This window comes from Panthera leo, chromosome F3 (assembly GCF_018350215.1).
Source record: "Panthera leo isolate Ple1 chromosome F3, P.leo_Ple1_pat1.1, whole genome shotgun sequence".
In the NCBI taxonomy this organism is placed as follows: Eukaryota; Metazoa; Chordata; class Mammalia; order Carnivora; family Felidae; genus Panthera; species Panthera leo.
This window is the reverse complement of record NC_056696.1, coordinates 14,853,008-14,878,332: the sequence shown is the minus strand read 5'-3', so window position 1 is coordinate 14,878,332 and position 25,325 is coordinate 14,853,008. Positions and strand designations below refer to the sequence as shown.

The 25,325-nt window shown below is 37.8% G+C and overlaps 1 protein-coding gene across 17 annotated transcripts in view; it reads right to left on the bottom strand.

Moving 5' to 3' along the window:
* Positions 1-25,325, bottom strand: part of DNM3 (dynamin 3) — a 571,670-nt gene that overhangs the window by 283,076 nt on the left and 263,269 nt on the right. For 12 of the 17 annotated variants that reach the window (XR_006198729.1, XR_006198730.1, XM_042924852.1 and 9 more), the window contains exon 14: positions 24,909-24,938. The exons of the other annotated variants lie outside the window; for them this stretch is intronic. Coding sequence is in view for 10 of the 12 variants with exons in the window: in XM_042924852.1 (XP_042780786.1) it covers positions 24,909-24,938 (30 nt within the window). In the remaining 2 variants the exon portion in view is untranslated. The remainder of the gene's footprint in view (positions 1-24,908; positions 24,939-25,325) is intronic. 17 annotated transcript variants of the gene reach the window in all.

Sequence of the window (25,325 nt, the reverse complement as noted above, 5' to 3'; positions counted from 1 at the left end):
GAAGCCTTTGAAGTGTTTCAAGTAGGGCAGCAACATAAGATTTGCATCATGAAAATTTCCCTTCTAGCTCTGGTTTGGCGAAGAGATTAGAGCGAGGAGAAAGGAGGCAAGGAAAGTGGATAGAATCCTAAGTTCTAGACAATGGTAACTTTGATGACAGTGGCAGAAATGGGCATAAAGACAAGTGGGCAGATTTGAGGAATATATAGGAGGAAAAGGCAATGTGACAATGATAAACTGGAGATGGAAGATGAAAGAGAATAAGGTGTCAAGGGAGAGAATAAGGTGTCGAGGGCGACACCCAAGGTTTAAGTTTCTGAAACTGGACAGCCTGTGAAGGCAGGTTCACTGAGAGAGAGTAAAAGAGCCATCTTTATGGAGGAAATAAGTCATGGGTTCAGTGTGGGCATGTCAAAATGTGAACATGTAAAATAAACCATTTGCTATAGAGAAGTCTTGATCAGATACACAGAGTTGTAATTGTTGACTGTGGGTGTGATTGAAGCTATAGGTATGAAAAAATGACATAAAGTGTAAGTTTGAGTAAGAAAAGAAGAGGACCCTGGACTGAGGCTTGAGGAAAACCAACATGTAAAGTCTGGGAGGGGAAGATGAACCCACCAAGGAGACATGAGTGGCTAGAAGCTGGGAGAACAAAATAGGGGATACTGCACCCACAGAAATCAAATGAATGATTTAATATGACAAACGGATGGAAAAGGTCAAATGCCACTGTGAGAGAAAGTGAGATTCAAAATTTTTAAAATACTCAGAAAATACCCCCCAAAATTGATTTGGGTAACGTGGAGGTTACTGAAGAGATAATACTCAAAATATTTAACAACCAGTATGGGATCATCCTGACCAATGTGAAAAGGTGTGGGGGTCACAGTGCTGGAGCACAACACTGGAGACCTCCTTCTGTACCTGATCTTTGCCTCTAATTTCTAAATAAAGAGGAAAGTTGGGGGATTCTGAGAAAGAAGCCTCAGTGTCTCTGATAATAGACAGGCACTTGGGGGAACAAGCAGCGAAATAACTGGTATAAAAGCTTTCAATATTTGAACAACCACTGTGGTTCCACTAATAAACACATGCTGGCTGCACAACCTTACCCAGCATTGTTTGTGTGGCTTGGGGGAGAGGGGAAGCTGCCAGACTGAAATGCATGAGTGATGGAGTAGAAAGTCTCCCAGGCAACCCTGATTTCATATTGATAAATCATACCTTTACAACATCTTCTAAATGCAGAAAAACATTGTTCCAAAATTAAAAAAAAAAAAAAGAATTGTCCAACGAAGAAAACATATTATCAAAGAGATATATTAAAAAGCTCCTGGTGGGGTGCCTAGGTGGCTCAGTCGGTTAAGCGTCTGACTTCAGCTCAGGTCATGATCTCACAGTTCATGAGTTCAGGCTCCACGTCGGGCTCTGTGCTGACAGCTCAGAGCTTGGAGCCTGCTTTGGATTCTGTGTCTCCCTCTCTCTCTGCCCCTCCCCTGCCCTCCTCTGTCTCTCTTTCTTTCTCTCAAAAATAAATAATAAAACATTTTTTAAAATTACAAAAAAACCTCCTGGAAATTTTCTCATAAAGAGAAGCAACAAGATGGATTTTATTCAACCAGTCAGGCCAAAGTGTTTTGAAGAACAAAGCCCCTGACACACTGCCTTATACAAAACAGCCATTCAAAAAGTGTTAGCTATTATTATAATAAGATTATAAAAAAATATGCCAGAGAGTGATAGGTAGAAGTATAACAATTCCTGGGTAATATAACACTCTAAGAAAAAGAAATCAGGGGGTGCCTAGGTGGCTCAGTTGGTTAAGCATCTGACTCTTGATTTTGGCTCAGGTCATGATCTCATGGTCTGTGGGATCGAGCCCCTCATTGGGCTCCATGCTGACAGTATGGAATCCTGCTTGGGATTCTCTCTCTCCTCTCTCTCTGCCCCTCCCCTGATTTCATGCTCTCTCTCTCCCTCAAAATAAATAAACTTTAAGAGAAAAATAAAAAGCAGTCAATCTATGATACTATTTTAGTGAATAATAAAGAAGTTCTATTAGAATCTCTTCTTCCCTGGACATTTATTTTGTTCATTATCTGAATTTAGCACTTATAGCATCTTGTCTTGAATTACTTGCGATCGTGTTTACCTTGCTTCCATTTTCCCAGTTAGATTACAGCTTGGCTGAAAGCATGGATGTTCTGGGTTTGTGTGTCAATTCTGCTGTCTACTAGCTGCATGGACCTGGGCCACATATTTACTCTAACAAATCATTTTTTTTCATCTGAAAGTTGGAGCTAAGAGTCCTAACTCAAGTAGGTACTGTGAGTACTAGATGAATATACATAAAGCAATCAGTAAAATGTCTGGGATCTGATAAATGTTCAATAAATGGTAGATATCATTGTGAAGTAGAGATTGTCACTGGCCTGACCCCCAGAATTCAGGAAACTTCTAAGTAGAAGCTTCAACCTCACCTTTTAGAAACGAATTAACTGCTATAATAGAAAAAGAAATATTTGAGGATGACACCTGTGCAGATGAATCAGGAGGTGCCAGAAGTGCCCAACAGTTATTTCAGACTTATTATAATAAAATCCCCCTCTGGATGTTGAGCCCAAACCCTAATAAAAAGACCCTGCTTTCCCCTGTTGGGGGAGTTATGGCTTCGGCCATGATTCCCCATGATTACCTTGTTTGTAGAAGTAAAGTACTCTTGGGAGGTAAATTCACCTCATATAGTCTATGTCTATATCTATAGTTCACCAAGGAGAACACCCACTTTGGCTGACCCAGTAACATAATTTTGCTTTATGCTCCTTTGGAATACTTATACTTTCCTCAGATCATAGGTTAGTTAATAAATCATTGGTACAATAGCTCTAAACCAGGGGCAAACCCAACACCAAGGGCTTTTTGTAAACACATAACAGGTAGACAGTGCAGTCTGGGAGACATCTACTAAATAAAGGTCAAGAATGATAAATGAAGAGCTCTTCCATCTAAAATGACAATAGCACCTGCTGGAGTCTAAACACAATCCATAATTGGGTGATTAGCTCTAAATGTTAATCAAATTTAAATCATGCATTATTTTTCTGGTGGCATATTTAGGTGGGAAACTTGAATGGTCATTGTAGGCAAGCCTGAAGTGACAACTGTGAGTAACAACTACATTCTTAAGATCCATTTTCCCCGTCGGGATGACAAAAAGTGATGTTTAAAATTAATGAGCAGTTTGGGGGCGCCTAGGTGGCTTAGTTGGTTAAGTGTCTGACTTTGGCTCAAGTCATGATCTCATTGTCTGTGGGTTCAAGCCCCGCATCGGGCTCTGTGTTGACAGCTCAGAGCCTGGAGCCTGCTTTGGATTCTGTGGCCCCCCTCTTTGCCCCTCTCCTGCTCATGGTCTGTCTCGCTCTGTCTCTCAAAAATAAATAAATGTTAGCAAAAAATTAAAATTAATGAGCTTTAATATATTCTACATGTTCTCTTCTGCATGTCAACCTCACCGTTTATGTCATTATTTTATAGGTAATTTACATCCCTGACCATTTACTTCTAGATTTTAAAACATGTAACTTTTTCTTTCATTCAACATTTTTTGGATACCTATAATGAGCAGTCTCTAAGTGAGACACAGAGAATTTAGCAAAGAAAATGGCAACTACAGCCCCTGATCTCAGGTTTTAAGGGCAAGTGAGGGAGAAGATTAAACAAAGAAAAGTACAGACACTGGGTGAGAAAAATACATGTTCTTATGGAAACATATAGGAGAGAACTGAAAATAGTGCCGAAGTCAGGCAAGTTACTCCTAAGGGAGCGATGTTTAAACTAAGGAAAATAAGAAGATATTATTCAGGCAAAAAATGGAAAAGATGTTCCAAGTACAGAAAAAAAGCACATCTAAAGCCCCACCTGGGATACAGTCAGAACCACTGAGGGCACTGACTGAAGGTCACTGTTGCTGCAGCACAGAATTCGGGAATGCTAGTGGCAAGAGAAGGAGCTAGAAGTAGTCAAGGGATAGAAAAATGGATGCTAAAGTTTGGACTTTATCCTAAAAGTAAAGAAAAAGTACTTTTGAGTGGTTGTAAGCAAGGGTGTGACATTTTCAGATGTTTTTTTTGTTTGCACCAAAACAAAACAAAACAAAGCAAAACAACATCTGATGTTTTACTCGTTTGTCATTTCAGCAAAAAGTTTTAGGAGAGTGTTGGATTCTGGTTAAAGTGTTTTAATTATAATTATTTGTGGATTTTAATTAACTCATATTATTCCTGATCTCCTTAAACATGGCAAATTGAAAATTGGCTGTAACTGAAGATACTCTGTGAGAGAACTTAATAAAGTGAGCTTCATCTAACAGATGAAATGCTGATTTCTACTGAAAACCAAAGAACATATAAGTAACAGGCATTTTGATTTCTGATGGGAAATGGAGAGGCCCTGGTAAATATCAGTCATCCAGAGCAGCTATTTTGCTTAATCCCGTAAACTAGTTGCAGATGTTGGCTCAAACAGCTAGGCTTTGCATGTGTAATTTAAAAATTGTCTCATATTTCTAAACCTGACTCCGTATGCACCGGAAGTCGGTGACATGAATTATGAACTTCAGGAAGAGGAGAAGTACAAGAAATACCAGAAGTGATAGGAGATAATATTCGGAGCAGTGGTCGAGCTATGTGCACAGGATAACTGAAGGATGACACGGTTCCTTCCTCTAGGACGTGGATCCTGCAACCAGGCATTTGAAAATGAAACCCTGCAAGTGGATGTACCAAACAAGAGGAAGTCATTTATAGATAGTTGAGTTCTCAAAAACAAATCCTCCTTTTCCTTTCCCCTCCTCCTCTTTACAGCAGGTCAACAGGAAGACCAGAGTTGCTGGAGAAGTTAAAAACTTTTGAAGAGAAAAAAACTGAGAATACAAATTTTGCTAACACTTTCTTACCTTAATTAAGAAGATCATTTTTAGTAGACTGGGGCAGGAAACAAGAAAGTGAGTTACTATTATACTAAGGTTTTATTTATGTTAGTGCTTACTCATAAAAGACATTTATGAAAAGTCAATAAGGACTTGAATTAAAACTTAGAAAAGGAGCTGGAGGTGGTAGAAGTCCATATATAAAGATTTCATATTGCATTGTAGACCAAGAATAACCATAGGTATTAGAAATGACTTAAATTATGATGACGACATCATTTCAGATTCATATTTGCATTTCCCAAGCTCATTTTTATTTATGTACACTCTTCCCAAGCAGTGCTCCATTCAAGCAATAGAAAAGGCAGTGCATCAAAAAATCTACCCACAGGAATAATCCATCACGCACTAACAGTGTAAATAACCTCACCAGAGTCAGGACGAAAACTTCAGCCAATTATTTGGTGAGGCAAACGCACAGTGCAAAGCTTCAAGGAATTCAGATTCATTTATGAAACTAGGACACTCATTTCGTGAAGAGGGAACATTCACCCTGTAGAATTCAGCCTAACAGAACTCCCTACTAAGGAGAGGAATGGGTTGGTTGTTGAGTCAGAAAGATTTCATAGGAACTTTAGGGGTAAGACATTTTATTTCTTAGTTTTGCTAAGATTCTATATGTTTACAATTTGGTTAAGAGACCACCTCTGAAAAGTCTTACATAATTATATCCTTATATAATTAGGAAATATATACTGCTAAACAAATAAACCACATTGATCTTTCCAGGATTTTTCAGATAAATCTGAGCCCAGCATTAAGTCTTTCAAGCTGTTAGGACCACTGCAATTAAATCACAAGGATGAAAGAGTGTATTAGGAATTACTATTAATTTTCTTAGGTGAGAAAATAGTGGTTTGGACATAAAGCAGAATGACTTTTTTTCTTAAGAAATGTGGGGGCTGGAGTATTTGGAGATGAATTGTCATGATGCCTGCCACTTACTTACAAATAGTACACACACACACACACACACACACACACACACACACACACACAGATACAGCAAACATGACCAAGAGTTAACCTCTGCTAAATCTAGATAGTAAGTATATATGGACATTCACAGAACTATCCTTCTAGCTCTTCTGTATATTTGGCAATTTTCATAATGTCATGTCAGAGTAAAGACCCAGCCCTATCATTTGCAATGAAGTAACCTTAAGAAAGTCACTTTAAGACTGCGACTCTACGTTCTTCATCAATCAATGGGGACAATGATAACCAAACTTTCATAAAGCTCTTGAAAGTATTCAACAAGAATACTTTGGTATTTCAACATAGAAGCCTTGGTTTTAATGCTTGGCCCCTAAAAGCACTCAATAGATGCTAAACATTAGCATCATTAGAAGACACTGAACTGAAACACCTCCTGGTCTTTAAACAGACAAACAAACAAACAAACAAACAAACAAAGTTATGCCACATTAGTGTTTAGAATTGCTCTGGCCTTTCACATAATACAAACTAACATGAGAGACCAATGTATGCTATTAAACCTATGTCCACTGACTTTATATAAAGATGAAATTTCAATATTAAAAAAAATTACAATCACCATGCAAACTACTCCCAAGGGAAAGTTAATATGATTCCACAGAAGCTTTAAGAGACCTGCTCATTGAAATGTCTGGAGAGAGAAGAAAAGGAGGGAATCCATAAAGGGATAAGGGATTTACGGCAAGTAGAATTTTGAACTGACATGTATAGCTATAATCTGGGAAATCTGAGACCCTAAGATCAGAAGATATATACTTTTTAAAAACTATAATTTATTGTCAAATTGACTTACATAAAATACCCAGTGCTCATCCCAGGAAGTGCCCTCCTCAATACTCATCACCCATTTTCCCTCTCTCCCAACACCCCCCATCCACCCTCAGTTTGTTCTCTGTATTTAAGGGTCTCTTGTGGTTTGCCTCCCTCTCTCTCTGTTTGTAACTACTTTTTCCCCTTCCCTTTCTCCATGGTCTTAAGTTTCTCAAGATCCACATATGAGTGAAAACATATGATATCTGTCTTTCTCTGACTGACTAATTTCACTCAGCATACCTTCCAGTTCCATCCATGTTGCCACAAATGGCATGATTTCATTCTTTCTCATTGCCAAGTAATATTCCAAAGAACCACATCTTCTTTATCCATTCATCTACTTTTTTGAGAAAAAAGTAAAATTGTTCTCACATGAGATTATCCCATGACAAAACAACATTTTTAAAAAAATTACAATAAAATGTCCCAGCAATTTACACTAATGCTGGGATTAATGCTCTGACATTTAGGTAGCTTGACAGAGGTTCAAGATAGAGCAAGTCTGTACTGATGCCTAGAAAGGAGCCCACAGGCTGATCACAGATCCTCCCGTATCTAAACTGACATGGTCAACATCAGCTTTCTTTCCTAGGAGCATTCTCAGCATTCCTCAGCATTCTCTTGGTGAAATATCTTGAGAATGTAAGGATGTCTCTGTATTTTGAGGATCTTGGGCTAAACACTAACTAAGGACAAGTTCTATAATGTTATTGCACTGAGTATGAAAAGATTCGTGCTTCAGGGACAGAAACTACAATTTGTCTTGGTCATGGTGAATTGGGAGCATACTTATGTTGAGCGGATTTGATTTCAATATGGGAGGCAATGAACGAAAACAACAAAAGAGCTCTATTGGAAATATATACAAAAATTTCTCAACTTCTTTTTCTATTTTCACTGTGATAGCGAACCAGTGACATCCTTTCAAAAAGACCTTCCGGGAAATGGGCAGAAAACATGAATAGACACTTCTCTAAAGAAGACATCCAGATGGCCAACAGGCACATGAAAAGATGCTCAACGTCACTCCTCATCAGGGAAATACAAATCAAAACCACACTCAGATATCACCTCACGCCAGTCAGAGTGGCCAAAATGAACAAATCAGGAGACTATAGATGCTGGAGAGGATGTGGAGAAATGGGAACCCTCTTGCACTGTTGGCAGGAATGCAAACTGGTGCAGCCACTCTGGAAAACAGTGTGGAGGTTCCTCAGAAAATTAAAAATAGACCTACCCTATGACCCAGCAATAGCACTGCTAGGAATTTACCCAAGGGATACAGGAGTGCTGATGCATAGGGGCACTTGTACCCCAATGTTTATAGCAGCACTCTCAACAATAGCCAAATTGTGGAAAGAGCCTAAATGTCCATCAACTGATGAATGGATAAAGAAATTGTGGTTTATATATACAATGGAGTACTACGTGGCAATGAGAAAGAATGAAATATGGCCCTTTGTAGCAACGTGGATGGAACTGGAGACTGTTATGCTAAGTGAAATAAGCCATACAGAGAAAGACAGATACCATATGTTTTCACTCTTATGTGGATCCTGAGAAACTTAACAGAAACCCATGGGGGAGGGAAAGGAAAAAAAAAGAGGTTAGAGTGGGAGAGAGCCAAAGCTCTGTCTTAAAAACTGAGAACAAACTGAGGGTTGATGGGGGGTGGGGGGGGGGGGGGTGATGGGTATTGAGGAGGGCACCTTTTGGGATGAGCACTGGGTATTGTATGGAAACCAATTTGACAATAAATTTCATATATTGAAAAAAAAAAGATCTATAAGAACTTGGGCATGTTGCATCACAAAAAAAAAAAAAAAAACAACAAAAAACAAAAAACAAAAAAGACCTTCAGGTATAGAACATGGCCATCATCACTAACAGAATATCCCATGACAACTTTGTAATCAGTGAAGTTTTCTAATTTGTCCTTTGCTAACCTTAATTGGCTAAAATGAAGGAAATGGGGCTCTCTCACTATAACAAATACAGAAATTAGCATCTCTACACTAGAGTTTCAGCATGTGCGCTGGCCAAAGGATATAAGCCCTTTTGCTCCTCTTAACAATTCACTTGGTAACTGTACTGAATTTCACCATCTTCTTAAAGCTCCCAAGTAACTCCCACTCCACAGGCAGTTAACAACCACCCCAGCTTCCTGTTTTATCAAGCAAATTGAGATGATCAAGAATAAGGCATAACAACCTTTCTCCTCAATTTCTGTGACATTTCTGTTTCAGTAGGAATTTCTGTGACATCTCTCTTTTAGTAGGAATTTCAATAGTATTGCATATTCATTCATCTTTTTCATTAATTTCTAAACATATTCATTTATTTTTTATAAAGGATAACTTTATGTCATAGGCAAAATATACTAATCTTTAATTAAATAGCAGGAAAACTAATTCAGTGGCAAAAGAATCACCTCCTAATGATGAAATCATGTTTATGCTAGAAAAGCAAGGATGGTTAGTAAATCTATCAATATAATAAATTACATAACTTGTTCAATATGTAAGAGCATAATAATCTCAATTAAATGCTCATTTCTGAAAGAGAATGTCAGATACAGAGAAAAAGATGAATTCATTTCTTTATCACAATAAATCTATTTTAAACTATAAGCTAACATCAAATGATAACAAACATTCATTCCTATTAAATAAAACATTCCCATTACAAACAGGTAAGATAAAAATTATAATTAAATGAAAAATTATTAGAGAATCCAGTCAATTCCCACTGATACACAATAAGTGCTTAAAAATCAATAGTATCACATAGCAATAAATAATTAGTATACTTAAAAAACATTTCCTTCATAATCACAGCATAAGGGTATTTCTACATTATTTTATATTTTAACAATAAATGTGAATTTACCTACATTAAGGAAAAAACAGGAAATTATAATAATTAACTGAAGAAATCACCATCTGATTGGATGGGATAAAAGAATGTGAAACAACAGGACTTCTCATAGTAATTTATAGGCTTTACAAATATCTTATCAAAATTCAAATAGAATTGTAGTTGGAACATGACAAGATTTTAATCTTCAACTGAAAGAATGAGTAATGTACAAAAGGAAAATACAGTTTTTAAAAAGAGGAGAAATGAAAGGAAATGACCTAGCAGATATTAAAATGTATTAGACAGCTGCAATAATTTAAAAGTGGGTCACTGTACGAAAATCAACAAATGGCGGGACAGGATACAAAACCCAGATACAGATCCTAGGATAAGAGCTCATCTATGACCTGGACTGGGGCCAGAATTCTGCCATTTATCCACTGTATGACCTAGAGTGGACTAGTTAACTTTTCTAAGCTTGAGTTACATCATTTATAAACAGAAGAAACAATGCAACCTACTTTATAAGGTGCTGTAGAAATGTAAGGATTGCACTTAGTGCAATACGTAGCCATAGAGGAAGCTCTCAAGAACTATGAGCTGCTATGATTATCCCTATTATTATTGACATTATTATATGATTAAGGAAGTGTTGCAAATCAACAGTGATGAGATAGATCATTCAATTATATTTGGACATCTGCTCCTCTGGAATAAAATTTTAACAATAATTATTATATTATTATTGTCACTGTCAATAATAATAATGTATAAAGCACAGTACTCAGTGCTTTACATACACAAATCCGTTTAATCACATTAATTCTAAGAGGTAGATACAATAATCACATCCCTTTTGCAAATGGGGAAACTAAGGCACAGAGCTGTTACGTAACTTGCCCATGGCTGGCAAGTAGCAGAGCCAAATATTGAAGCCTGACAATCAGGCTTCAGAATCCATCATGCTTTTAACACCTACACTCTGCTCCCCAAGTTAGTGCCTTACTTTCTTTTAAAAAAATTTTTTTTGGGGGGGACCTGGGTGGCTCAGTCAGTTAAGTGTCTGACTTCGGCTCAGGTCATGACCTCGAGGTTTGTGAGTTTGAGCCCCGTGTTGGGCTCTGTGCTGACAGCCCGGAGCCTGGAGCCTGCTTCGGATTCTACATCTCCCTCTCCCTCTGCCCCTCCCCTGCTCACGCTCTGACTCTCTCGTCTTTCGATAATAAATAAACGTTAAAAAAACATTTTTTAATTAAAAAAATAAATTTTTTTAATGTTTATTTAAAAAATATTTTTTAATGTCTTATTTATTTTTGAGACAGAGAGGGACAGAGCATGAGCAGGGGAGGGACAGAGAGAGAGGGAGACACAGAATCCAAAGCAGGCTCCAGGCTCTGGGCTGTCAGCACAGAGCCCGATGCGGGGCTCGAACTCACGGACCGTGAGATCATGACCTGGGCCGAAGTCACACAATTAACCAACTGAGCCACCCAGGCACCCTGTTCTTAATGCTTATTTTTTAGAGAGATAGACAGAGTGTGTGTGTGTGGGGGGGGGGGGGGGGGGGAGGGGCAGAGAGAGAGGGAGACACAGAACCTGAAACAGGCTCCAGGCTCTGAGCTGTCAGCACAGAGCCCGATGTAGGGCTTGAACTCACAAACCGCGAGGTCATGACCTGAGCCGAAGTCAGACACTAACCGAATGAGCCACCCAGGCATCCCCTGCCTTACTTCCTACTATGATAAATCCCAAGTGAATTACAGGGACAAATTACAATAAAGACTTCATAAAAATGCTACAAATACATGGGTAAATATTTAGCTTCTCTTGAGGTGGACACTACCTTCCTAAACATAAATGCAGTAGAAAAAAGAGAAAAAAAAAGAGCAATAGGTATTACTACAAAACATGTTTTTAAACTTTACCTCAAAAACTTTGTAAGTAAAATTAAAACATACAAGAGTTAATGAAAAAAATACTTGCTAATCAATACAACAAATTATCAATGTCATTTTGTATAAAATTTTATGAATCAAAAAGTATAAAAACTTTAAAAGAGAATATTAGCAAAGGCATGAACAGCTAATTACAAAAAAGAATACTAGTGGTTAACACATGAAAAATATTTCTCTCACTAGTAAATTATAGACATAAATGATTAAGGTTTAAAGGATAGAAGTATGTGAGCAGTAAGAAAATAATTTCATTTTCATATAACCATCAGAAGAAAATATAAGCAAGTTAAATATAAATGCTGCAAAAAATTGAAAAATTTGTCCAGATCAAAATTACAATTTTTGTTTCATAATGTATAATAAAATCAAATAACACTCAGAAAATACTTGCACAATAAGAAAATAACATAACAGTCCCTTCAAAATGGGCAGAGACACAATCAGACATTTCATTGGAGATGGGATATAAATATCTCTTAAATATCTTAAAGGATGCCTTACAAGCTTCAATAAGTGAAATGAAAATCAAAATAATACATTATTGTTCCCATCAAATTATCCAAAATTATATAAAATATAATTATCCAGTGTTGGGAATTCAGGTACTTGCATATATAGTTGTAGGGGTCTATAAACTGGTTCAGCTGTTGTATTTTTTTAGGAACCACTGGAAATAAAACAATCCTATCCTCAGGGGAATCATTAAATTAACAATGGCACATCTACACTGTGCAATATACAGTAATACTATATACCAGTTAAAGAAGTTTAGTTGTCTTCTGTGTGTTTACATGGAAAAATCTCTAAGACATCATTAAGTGGCTAAAGTTACTTCAAAAAAAAATCGACTAAGCGTCTACCATACACCAGGTTCTAAGTGCTACGGATCTATCAATGAACAAAACAGACAAAAAGTCCTTGCCTTTGTGGAGCTTGTAACTACAGTGTAAAAAATGTACAATATTTGCGACCACTTTTATTTTTTAAAATCCCAAACCATGTATGTGTGTGTGTGTGTGTGTGTGTGTGTGCGCGCGCATGTGTTTGGGTGTGTGTGTATGCATGTATATGTACTCTAAAATGACGAGAGAGGTTATATCTATGGAAGTGAGTGGGATCGGGTGAGAGTCAAGCATATATCTACTTGTTCAGCACTATGTAATTTCTTCACAATGAAAATGTGTTCCTATATTTCTTATGTAACAAATGAACATTATAACTTCAAAATCAAACACTACATTGAAACTTTTACAAATTAGCTATGTAGTGCACACAAGGGAAGGCTTGAAGCAAAAAATAAAAAAAAAAAAAACACTTCAGGAGCCATTTCTGCCTTTTTATTTATTTTTTACTTTTTTTAAAAGTTTTTTTTTTTTGTTTATTTACTTTGAGAGAGAGAGAGCATGAGCAGGGGAGGGGCAAAGAGAGGGAGAGAGAGAAAATCCCAAGCAGGCTCCACACTGACACTGCAGAGCCCGATGCAGGACTCGAACTCATGACTCATTAGATCATGACCCAAACCGAAATCAGGAGTCAGACGCTCAACAGACTAAGCCACCCAGGCACCCCTCTGCCTTTTTAGAGTTACAACTCTATCCTGACAAACTACTTAAAAAGTGTCTGTGGCCAAGGGACTAGATGATGATCTAACTGGTGAGGAATGGAAACGAGAGCAACCTGAAGCTGCAGCAGATGTGGGCAAGACACCAGGAGCAGGAAGGGGTGCAGTGGGCGAGACACCAGGAGCAGGAAGGGGTGCAGTGGGTGAGACACCAAGAGCAGGAAGGGATGTGTGTAGGAGGGCAGGGCAACCAGTGTGCGTCCATCACAAGCCTGTATGTAGGAATAAAGTGGAAATTTCTCTGAGATGTGGAATGGAGATTAAAGAAGTAGAAATTAAAACAGTGAGAGCTACTTGTTGAGAACCCAGGAAATGATACAACCCCAATGTCCATAAATACTGAAATTAGTCATAGATGGAAAGACTCTAAGATGTCATTTATCTGTTAGTTCAGGGGAACATTCAGATCTGAAATTATGGTGGTTGATAAAATAATAGTGAGAGAAAACAAAATGTTTAAATGTTACAAAAATTCCAGAGAATTCAACTCACCCAGGCACTGAACTTACCTGGAATCAAACACATCATGCTTTGCAATAAAACAGGAGAAAGAGGAAAAAAAGAGGCAGAGGGAGGAAAAGAAGGAAGCAGGGAGGAAAAGAAGGAAGCAGGGAGGAAAGGGGTAGCTGTGAGCTAGCTAGTAGGAGAGAGGAAGGAGAAGCCCTTAGTTCTCCCAGGTACCCTTTTCCCTGGAAAAACAAAACCAGGCCTCTTCTGCCCCAAGAAAAAAACCATAGTTGATGGGCTGCCTGGGTGGCTCAGTCGGTTAAACGTCCAACATCGGCTCAGGTCATGATTGGGTTTGAGCCCCATGTAGGGCTCTGTGCTGACAGCTCAAAGCCTGTAACCTGCTTCGGATTCTGTGTCTCCCTCTCTCTCTGCCCCTTTCCTGTTCACTCTGTCTCTCAAAAATGAATAAATGTTAAAAAATAAATAAATAAATAAAATTCTTAAAAGACCACAGCTGAAATGCAGGGCTAGATTCTGTCCACTGAAGGCATTTTTCAAGGTAATTTTGAGTAGATAGGATTTGCTCCTCACTGATATTAAGCCCTATACCTTCAATTAAAATGCAACTTGGCCATAAAAATATAGTAAGCACCTCTGTGTATGTTCTGGAAAAAATGATGAGGCATACATTAAGTGCTATTCCAAATAGAAGTCGAGATTTTAAAAGATACAGAACAATTTAGAAGGCCATACATTTTGCTAAGTGTGGCTTTCACAGATTCCATCCTCTATTTTATTAAAATAAAGATTGTTGTATTTTATAAGCTGTTGATTGGCCTCTCTGGAGATATTTCCATGGAATTGAGGGAAAAAAGGAAACACGTTCTAACAGCTATTACAGTTTTTCATTGTTAATCAGTGCCATGAAGTGAACATTATTATTCCCCCCAAATATATATACATTGAAACTCTAATCTCTGATGGGATGGTATTAAGAGGTGGGGCCTTTGAGAGACAATCAGGGTTACATGAGGTCATGCAGGTGGAATCCCCACGATGGTATTAATACCCTTAGAAAGAGAGGAGGAGAAGGGCACCTGAGTGGCTCAGTCAGTTAAGTACCCAATTCTTGATTTCAGCTCAGGTCATGATCTCACAGTTTGGTTCTGGTTTGTGAGATTCCAGCCTACTTGGTATTCTCTCTCTCTCTCTCTCTCTCTCTCTCTCTCTCTCTCTCTTTCTCTCTCTCTCCCCCTGTCCCTCACCCGTGCACACCTGGGGCCACGCTCTCTTAAAAATAAACTAAAAAAAAAAAAAAAAGAGAGAGAAGAGGGGCACCTGACTGACTCAGTTAGTAGAACATGTGACTCTTGATCTCAGGGTCATGAGTTCAAGCCCCACATTGGGCCTGGGGTCTCCTTTGAAAATACATACATACATAACTAAGAGATGACACAGGATCTCTCCCTCTCTCTTTTCCTGCACCAAGGAAGGGCATGTAAGAATATAACCAGGAAGAGGGCCCTCACCAAGAACTCGACCACAATGGCACCCTGGTCTCAGACTTCTAGCTTCCAGAATCGTGAGAAATAAATGTCTGTTGTTTAAGTCACCCAATCTACAGTATTTTGTTACAGCGGCCCAAACTGACTGCCACAATCAGATTAATTTATACAAACCTAAGTTCATTCTATTCAGGATCAATCAGATTTAGATTAAGAAACAATTTAAGTAATAAATAAAAATGACAGTGAATGGATTTAAGTAATGTGATTTGCCACAACTGAGACTGAGATTCTTGACGCAATTTACAAACTATTAGAAGCAGTGGTTTAACAGTGTAATTAAAAGAACAAATATTAGAATCAAATTGCCTGGATTTGAATCCTGATGCTGTCATGTATAAACTGTAAGACTGGACACATTACTAGGCCTATCCATGCCTCAGTTTCCTTATCTGTAAAACTGAAATACTAAGGGCACCTATCTCACAGGGTTCTTGGGAGGAGTTAATGAGTTAATGTATGAAGTACCTGAAACACTGTAAGTAATCAATGTTAACTGTTAGGATTTCTATAGAACCGATGGGAGTGGACAGCCATTCATCCCTTTATCCATTTATTTATTTTTTTAAGTAAATACTTGATAAAAACTTTCTTCTTGGTAGGTTTTGAAAATGCAAATTCCCAAATCTAAAGATGGATTTATGGCTCCACACCATATTTGTCTGTCTGACTCTTGGTTCTCTCTCTCTACCTCTCCTCCCCCAACTTCTTCCCTCTCTTGAGGGGGTAAGACTGGAGAGAAGACTAGATGAGGCAGAACATGAATGAGGAAAAAGGGAGTTTGTGTATTATCACTTAAAAGTGTTCAGTGTTTCCTTTTTTTTCCTCATGATGTATTATCTGTGTGCTACAAACTTTAGAGAAACAGATAAATTCTCAAGAAGCAATCCTAAAAAAAAAAAAAAACCAGCAACTAATCAAAAGATTTTAATGGTACCATGCAGAAGAATAGCACCACTTTATGTCAATAACAGAAGGTATTAGTCTTTTCTCCAAACAGAATAAAGAAAATATCTTTTAAAGCTCCAATGGTCCAATTTATAAATTCTTAGTTTAATAAACCATTAAAGTACATCAGCATACTGTATAGCTAAACTCCAGATAAAGTCTTACTATAGTAAGCCATTTTTTAAAAAAGGAAAGAAAAAGAAAAAATCTACAAGTGGCCAAGGTGTAGTGACTTGAATCCAGTCTCCCAAAATTCACTTCCATCTGGAACCACAGAATGTGACTCTACTTGGAAATAGGATCTTTGTAGATGTAATTAGTTAAGACGAGGTCATACTGAATTAGAGTGGGCTCCACATCCAATGACTGGCGTCTGCACAGAAGCAGACGCATACAGAGCATAAGCAGCCATGAAAAGACGGAGGTGCAGATTAGAGTCAAGCTGCCACAAGCCAAGGAATGCAGAGCCATGAACAGCCAGAAAGAGGCAAGAAAGGTTCCTCCCTAGAACTTTCACAGGGAATATGACCTAAAGACACTTTTCAGACTTGTAGCCCTCCAGAACTGTGAGAGAATGTATTTCTCTTGTTTTAAGCCACTCTGTTTGTGGTACTTTGTTATGACAGCCCCAGGAAACTAACACATCACAGAAAATGGCAGTCTCAGAATTCATTTATAAACTTGAAGATTTAAATGTCACACTAAGTGGCAACAAACAATGCTGTATTCTCCTAACAGGAAAGAAACACAGCTAGGAACAACAGATCTCATTTTACACATATGATACATGCGAAAGCAGTTGTGATATATGCGTGTATTGGCATAACAAATTATATTCCCAAATGACTTGAATTGCACAATTTTAAAAATGTTTCCTAAAATGCAATCCAGTATACTTAGTAAAAATCACATTAGTATTTCTTTGCTGACAGGGGCATCTATGTAATGCATAATGAATACAGGTATGCATCATACATTCTTAAAGGTATATATTCTACCTTCCTACAAATATTTGATAATTTTTAATTATTCAGTTATTTCTATAAAAACAACAACAACAAAGCACTAGTTATAGCCCTGACAGAGTTTTCACTAAAACTGGCCACCTTGAAGATCAATAGAGAGGTAGAACAAAAATTCAATTCTTCCTACAAATGTTTTTTTAGTACTTTTAATGACAATTTGATAAAGAAGTGTTGACTGGTTTAAAAAATTATAATATCTATTTAAAAATACATTTAACTGCTTATTAGAATATTGGGGTAGGGAGTTTTTTCTTTGTTCTGTACTCAGAAATCTGTCCTCAAAAATTAATCCATGAATCGTTACTGGATATACAGAATTCATTGTTGTTTTGTAGCAGTCTTCCCACTTCCAAGGGAGGAAAAGGATCAATTAGAAAATAAAAACAATTATTTTACTATCTTTCTTGAAGACTAACAAAATAATATAGATATACAACAACAACCATTATAATAGCAAGCACTTTATATAGGACTTATTATCAGCCAGGCCCTGTTGTAGGTACTTAACTTGTATTATCTCATTTAATACTTACAAAAATTTCATGAAGCAGTTACCATTTTTTATCAGCTTCTTTAGATACCTAAGGAACAGGAAATTAAATAATTTGCTCCTGGCCACACAGTGGCTTCTCAGAGCTCCAGCTCTGAAAAACCACTGCACCACTTCTCATCTTAATATAGTTCACAGAAATGTATTTTCAAAAGAAAGGAAGAGGAAGGTGAAGTGGGGGGAGAAAGTCAAAGGATGAACTGGAAAAAAAATCATTAATCAGTAAACGAACCATAGGGTTTTAATAAAGCGGTATTAACCATTTTATATTCCTTTAAGAAGACAACATACATTAAGAATCCTATTATCCAAATTAAACTTTTGTGAAGACAAACAATGCTCAACAAGCACCTGTAGCCATCATCTCTGATACACAACCTCCAGGGTCTATTTTCTCTTCTTCCAACAATAGCTCTTTGAGGTGAAGAGCCCACACCCAGAAGAAGGTGAAGAAGCCCAGGTGGTCTGGCCTAAGGCAATCAGTACACTTCATTCTCTGGCCATAGTGACTGGCTCAGGAATAAGCACAGATCCAAGCCTATTCAATCAGAGTGAACCTCAGGAGTTTTTTTGAAACCTCCGGGAGGAAGATTAATTTATTTCTGCTGGATTCAAAGTAGGAAGGAAATCCCCCAGGGGCTGACAGCTGTTATGTTGCAGTCCTTTGGACTCTAAGAGTAGAGCCAACAGCAAAGAAGCAGAACCAAAAAATGGAAAGAGTTCATCTAGTTTATTCTGACACTGTTTGAACCATGGGTTAAAGAGTACTTAACTTTATTTCTGAAATATTCAAACATGTAAACGAATTAATTCACTTTTTTCCCAAGGTCGTGTAAGTTAATTTTTTCCGAAATTTACACCTGAAAGAATCCTGATATAGATAATAGTACCTGGGAAGTCAGGTGAGGGTGGGAGTTGAGCAGCAGACCCAGAAAGGTAGAATAAGCTGAATGGAGGGATGAGGAGGAGGGGCTGTGCAGCGCCCTCTACTGTAGCCTAGGAGTTGTCAATCTTTCTTAACCATTATAAAATAGCTGAGTAAACGCTCACCTCTTGTAACATTGGTCTCAAACCATGTACTTATAGCAGCTGAATAACTAGGGGACTTAGTAGGCAAATTTCAGGATGTTGGGGTGTGTGGGTAATTTTTTGAGACCTGTAGAGGGTATGTCGATAATTTTTTGAGACCTACAGAAAAGAAGCTAGCTTTCAAGAAAGTAGGGAGGGATGAGATCATCATCTGTTCTGAGGAGAAAGGTCTTTTCTGCTTGTGGCCAACAATTCAAGAAGTTTGCGAATCCAGTTATCCAGAGCCTTGTAGGTTTGGGAAAGCTAAATTTCATACTCCAATCTAAAGCAATAGAAGGCACATTGGTGGAAAACAAAACAATAAGCCCAGGACCAGAAGGTGCCCTGACATGCAAGCCCCTGTAAGTAGCTGCCTTGCTTCCTGCCTAAGGAAAAATTCCTTCTAATTGTACAATCACAGTTGGGTGCAGTCTGGACCAATGAGCATGTCAGCTGTGCCTTCCTGTCCCAGATTCTTATAACTAAAGGAATGGATTAACAATCATGTGATCCTCCTGGCTTCAATATATCCTAGACCTTAAATCTAGGAAATTTCGTCTCCATTTCTCTTCAGCTGCCCACACCCTCTGAAGACAAACAATGCTCTACAAATATCTGTACTTATCATTTGTCCTTCCCTTCTTCCAGTGTCTGTTCTTTCTTATTCCAATAACATCTCTGACTTTCTTTCAGGTGCCATTCTCTTGCCCACCTTGAGATACAGCATCCCACTCACAGACTTCAACCATCAACCTACCACCTTTTCCCCTTAATCCTGGTGTGTTAGTCCTCCCTTATCTGAGGTTTCACTTTCTGTGGTTTCAGTTACCCGATGTCCACTGCAGCCCAGAAGCAGATGATCCTCCTGACTTATCATCACAAGGTCAGTAGCCAAACGCTATGCCACAATGCCTGTGTTGTTCACCACACTTCATCTTATCATGTAGGCATTTTATCATCTCCCATCGTCACAAGAAGGATGAGTACAATAAGATATTTTGAGAGAGGTCACACTCACATAACTTTTATTGCCATAATGGTTCTATTTTATTATTAGCTATTATTGTTAATCTCTTGCTATGACTAATTTATAAATTAAATTTTATCACAGGTATGTATGTATGTACACATGTATGTATAGAAAAATACACATATGTAGGGCTTGGTACTATCCACAATTTCAGGCATTCACTGGGGGTCTTAGAATGTATCCCCCATAGATAAAAGGGGACTACTGTACACATTTTCTCCAATTTCAGTAAACCTCCTCCCCCCCACCCCCCAAGTGCTCTGGCTTGCCCATTTCCTTTCAATTTTCAGTCAACACCATCTCTCCTCTTTTCTTTATCCTGGGCGCAAGTTCAGATTATATTTTTCTGTTTCCCCTGCAGTTAGGTGAGGCCAAATGACTCAGTTCTGGTCAATCAATGGAATGGAAATGCAAACAAGTGTGTGACATTTTCAGGCTGGTCCTTAAATCTTCCCTCACTCAGGCTTCTTTCTCTTTCCCATCTGTTAGAAGGATAAAGAAGATTCTAAAGTCCATGACTGACCATGTAAACCAGGGATGGATGCCCCTTACTCTCACCACCAGCATCTCAATGACCTTCAGTGGATTGTTACAGCAGGGTCAATTAAACTGTTACTGTATTAAGCTACTGAAACTCTGGGGTTGTTTGTTACTTGGTTGACTTGTCCTAATACATCAATCAAAACTATTCATATGAGATTATACAATCTTTTATTTCAACCTGTCTTTCCAAAATTGTAACCCTTCTGTTCTCTTGACTTTATTTGCTGCCTTCCTGGAAAAAAAAAACTCAGCTCAGGATATCAATTCCATTGTCTGCTTTCTAAGCTTTATGCTACCTTCTAGCTATAAGGTAGAAGAGTAATTCATAAGACCAAAAGAACTGGTACTACCTCAGGTGATCCCCAACACTACCAGTCCACCTATTTTGACAACCTCCCCTATGTTTCTTGAGCTCTAGGAAACATCTAATACTAATCAGCATTCCCTCCTTGAAACCTTCTCTTTCATTGGCTCTCATTGTACTGCTCTCCAAGTTTTCCTACCTCTTTCACTTCTTAGACTGCTTTTCAGTTCCTCATTCTGCCCTAACTCTTATTTCTCCATTACCCTTTAAATCCCTTATGTTCTTCTGTTTTTATCCATTGGAGACAACCTCATTTACTCCCATGACTTCCATGACTACCATGTACATACATTGACAGCTGTAAAACATATCTCCAGTCTAGACAAGTCTTGAACCTCAACCCTCCTGATATTTCCAATAGGCACAAAAAATGTATCTGGCTGAAGTCACCACCTTCTCCCATCTCCTCTGAAATCTGCTTTTCCTTCGCCTGCACTCCCTTGGTCAATGGATCCCCTTAGCCATAGCCTGGAAAGATGACTCCCTCCTTCCAGCTCCACAACTATTTATAACTCTTCCCATCCTCTAAATATAATTTGAATCTGTCACTTCCACATACCTATTGCTACCAACATTTGTATTTTCTTACCTGAATTATTTCAAAAACATCTCCGCCAATTTCCAAACCTCTAGTTTTACTCCTCCAAATCATCCCATATGCCTGACACACAGATCGTTCTACCATACAAGTTAGATGACATCCCTTTCCTACTGGATATCTCAATGGCTCCCTACTACCTTTGGAATAAATAATTCTCCGTCTCTTCTCAACTCTAGACACTTTTATCAAACGTCCCTCTGGACATTTTTACTCCTGTCTCCCACAGTGACTCATATTCAATATATCTACCCTTCCTAACGCTGAAACCAAATCTGAGTTTCTTACCATATTTCTTTCTCCATGAACAGCATCTCCATTCATCTGTGCCTAAATCAGATATCTAAACAGCATTGGGGATCATCCCCGGCCCTCTCCTCAACATCCAATTCATCGTAAATCCTTTAGACTCTTCCTGTTTATTATGTCCTGAATTCATCAGCTTCTCCTCAAACCCATCACACATAGCTTAGCCCAGATCACCATAATCTCTTGTCTGCAACAGCCTTCTAACTAGTCTTTTTCTAATCTCATCCTCCCTTCAAAACCTTTCACATGTAGGCAGAATAATCATTCTAAGATGTTATGATTGTGCTTAAAACCTTACAATGATACTCCACGGCTTTCAGCAACACACACACACACACACACACACACACACACACACACAAAATAGCTGTAATGGAGCTTAGGTCCTAGTGAAGGAATATGAAAAAATAAATAAGATAACAAGATAATAGATAATGTCAACAAGGAGGGGCGGGATGGTGATTTTAGATCTTCGTGTTCAGGGCCAGCCCATTCCAGAAGTGGTATTTCAGTGAGACCTGAAGGATCAGAAGGAGCTAAGCTTGAAAGAGGAGGCCAACTTCAATTTGCTTACTTACCATCATCCCCACTGGGCTGTGAGCTCCTTATCGGACCCATGATTTATTCATCATTCTATTCTAAACATCTACCACAGGTTTGGGTACTCTTAAGTGTTGGATACATATTTGATGAGTGAAGGGATGAATGAAGGTTACAGTTAAATTACTGGGCAGTGCAACTTTAGGCTAATTGTGTGCTCACATTTTTTTGTACATATGTTGACATCAACTTGTGGAACTGCCAAGATGACAAATTTCTAGGAAGCCAAAAACTAATGGGATTGACTTTAAAGAGGAGTTTTACTTTCCTTAAATCCTTCTAAAATATTTCAGAGCAGATTCTGCACAGAAGAATCTTTTACAACCAGGAGCCTGAAGGGAATATCAGAATGGATAAACACTTGCTAGGATAGCACAGGATATTTCAGCCCCATCAACTCCAGGATCAGTTAACAGTCTGGGCTCCAATGGCCCCTGACTTTGAGCTTTTTGATAGGCCAAAACTTTTTGTAGAAACTGAAATCAACCTCAGACATTCAGATTCATAAAAAATGATTTCAAGTAATCATGGTTCATTTCTGCTCAGCAGCTAAAAACAATAAAAGATTCTCTAAAATATACTATATTGCATTCAATGACTGAATTTGATCCTGATATATAAGATATACAGGTTCATAACACCTTACTTGCAAAGTAAAAGGTTTTTCTTTTCTTTTTTTTTTTTTTTTAAATTTTTTTTTTTTCAACATTTTTTATTTATTTTTGGGACAGAGAGAGACAGAGCATGAACGGGGGAGGGGCAGAGAGAGAGGGAGACACAGAATCGGAAACAGGCTCCAGGCTCCGAGCCATCAGCCCAGAGCCTGACGCGGGGCTCGAACTCACGGACCGCGAGATCGTGACCTGGCTGAAGTCGGACGCTTAACCGACTGCGCCACCCAGGCGCCCCAAAAGGTTTTTCTTTTAAAACAAACAAACAAAACAAAAATGAAGCAGCGAAACCTAACCTGACAGAAAAATACGTTTATCTTTCATTTAATCTACTTAATGGGACTATTCATTTGTTTTACTGTAGAACCGTGATGTGTTTAATTAAAGGGTGCTGTCTCTGACCCCACAGAGATATTGGGTAATATAGGAAATATGCAATATACTTTTTTTCTAAACTCCAAAAAGTTCTGGCATTAAAGGTGCATCTGACCGTAAGGATTTTGGGTAGGGATCTGTATTCTATTATTACACTCACTCAATTCTATTTTCTTGAATTTTAAAACTTCCATAATGTATGGGCTTTTAAGTACTCAGGGAAAGTAAGTCACAGAAACACAATTAGCATTATTTTAGCATTTGGAAGCAATCTATAATTGAAAACTCTTTGGAGTTTCCTTTCAGATCTGATTTAAAATATGCATTTATGCCACTATACTCTCACTTTTCCAATAAGTATAAACTTCTACGAGCTAGCGCTTCTGACCATGAGGAAGGTTTTATGGATAAATCCTTTATACCACACATCTAGCCTTAATCTGGGCATTGCAAGCTTCAGAACAATTTGCCACAGCTTCTAATTTTCCCAAGTGTTTAATTGTTCTCATTTTATAACTTTTGTAATTTTCTTAGATTTTATATTTTTTCTCCCTGAAGTTTCAAGAACAGTACCTACCTGCTAACAGCAAGGTTTATACTGTTTGCAGGCATACACCCAGTATCCAGCTGCAAACCTCATTAGGCAAATTATTTCTGATTCTCATCAGAATCAATCATCCTACAGAAATGTTTTCTATTTTTCCCATCACACAACTGAGCAAACTTGGGTTCAGTTTGTCCCAGGCCACATGGCTACTAAGTGACAGAGCAGAATTTAAACCCTGGAATGTCTAGTTCCAAAGTTTGTTTCTTCCAAAACATCATGAGGCAAATAATTGGCCCACGCTCCAATCTCAGTCTCAACTTGAGCACAATTGGAAGAAAGACTTTAAAGCTGCTTCATCCATGGTAGAAATAAGAGTGTAATTTTTTTGGTCTTTTTTAAATGTCTATGCCAGAAATTTGACAGTATCTTTACACTTCCATAAAATGAAGATACAATATCTGGTTTTAAAAGATTCAACTTTAAAGCCATGTAAGATAGGAATTGATGTAATTTTGGTTTTGTTTTATTTTTTTAAATAAATACAAATAATTATAATTAAGTTGACTTATAACAAATACATCGAAAACCAGGGGTTTAATACCCACCTTTTACAAGTACCAACTACATTTATTGGAAACATTATCATACAAGTGGTAGAGAAAGGCTTACACCTTGTAACAACAGAGCATAAAGGGACAGAGATGAAGATCATTAATGATTTTAATTATTTTAAGGCCCATTAAAATTAGAGAAATAATCAAAGCACCCACAATGTTAAGGGTTTATTATTACAGCATTTTAGAGTATACTAGTTCATACCTTTCAATCACAGCAAGTTATTAGCAGTGAAGGGATGAACCCTCTTAAGAGGATTTTTATATCAATGATAGAGTGTTACGGACAAGACAACCTAAGTTAAAAAAAAATTAGTAGCAAGCGCTAGTTGAGTTAATCAGTTAAAGACAAACTCTGCCCTTGGGAAGCTAAATGAAAAAGCAACAGTAAAGCTTACAGAACTTAGCTCGTACAATTTGCCTTGAAGGCGGAAGATTGGTTCCCTGAAATAGCAAAGAATTATATGCTTTAGTTCAGAAAAAAGTTTTTAAAATAAAGTCTGTTATTACCTCTTCTCCTTTCAAAACAATGGAAAAACTTCTAGAGCAGAGGTTTCAATTTGTTCAATAATTGTACCTCTGAATTTAAAAAAACCTATAAAATCATCATTGTTTTGACTTGAAAAGAAATAACAATGCAAATATTCATTATCACATAAAACATAAAAGAAACAGCAAACTGTCAGAGTTAATGCAATCTCTGCAGAGCGCTATTAGTCAGAGACAGCTGGTCAGCCCAAAACACAAAAACTCAAAAGATCAGATCTTCTTAGGAATTAACATCTTCATTAACCAACAAAAATTTGGTATGGCAGCGATAAATCCAACAAC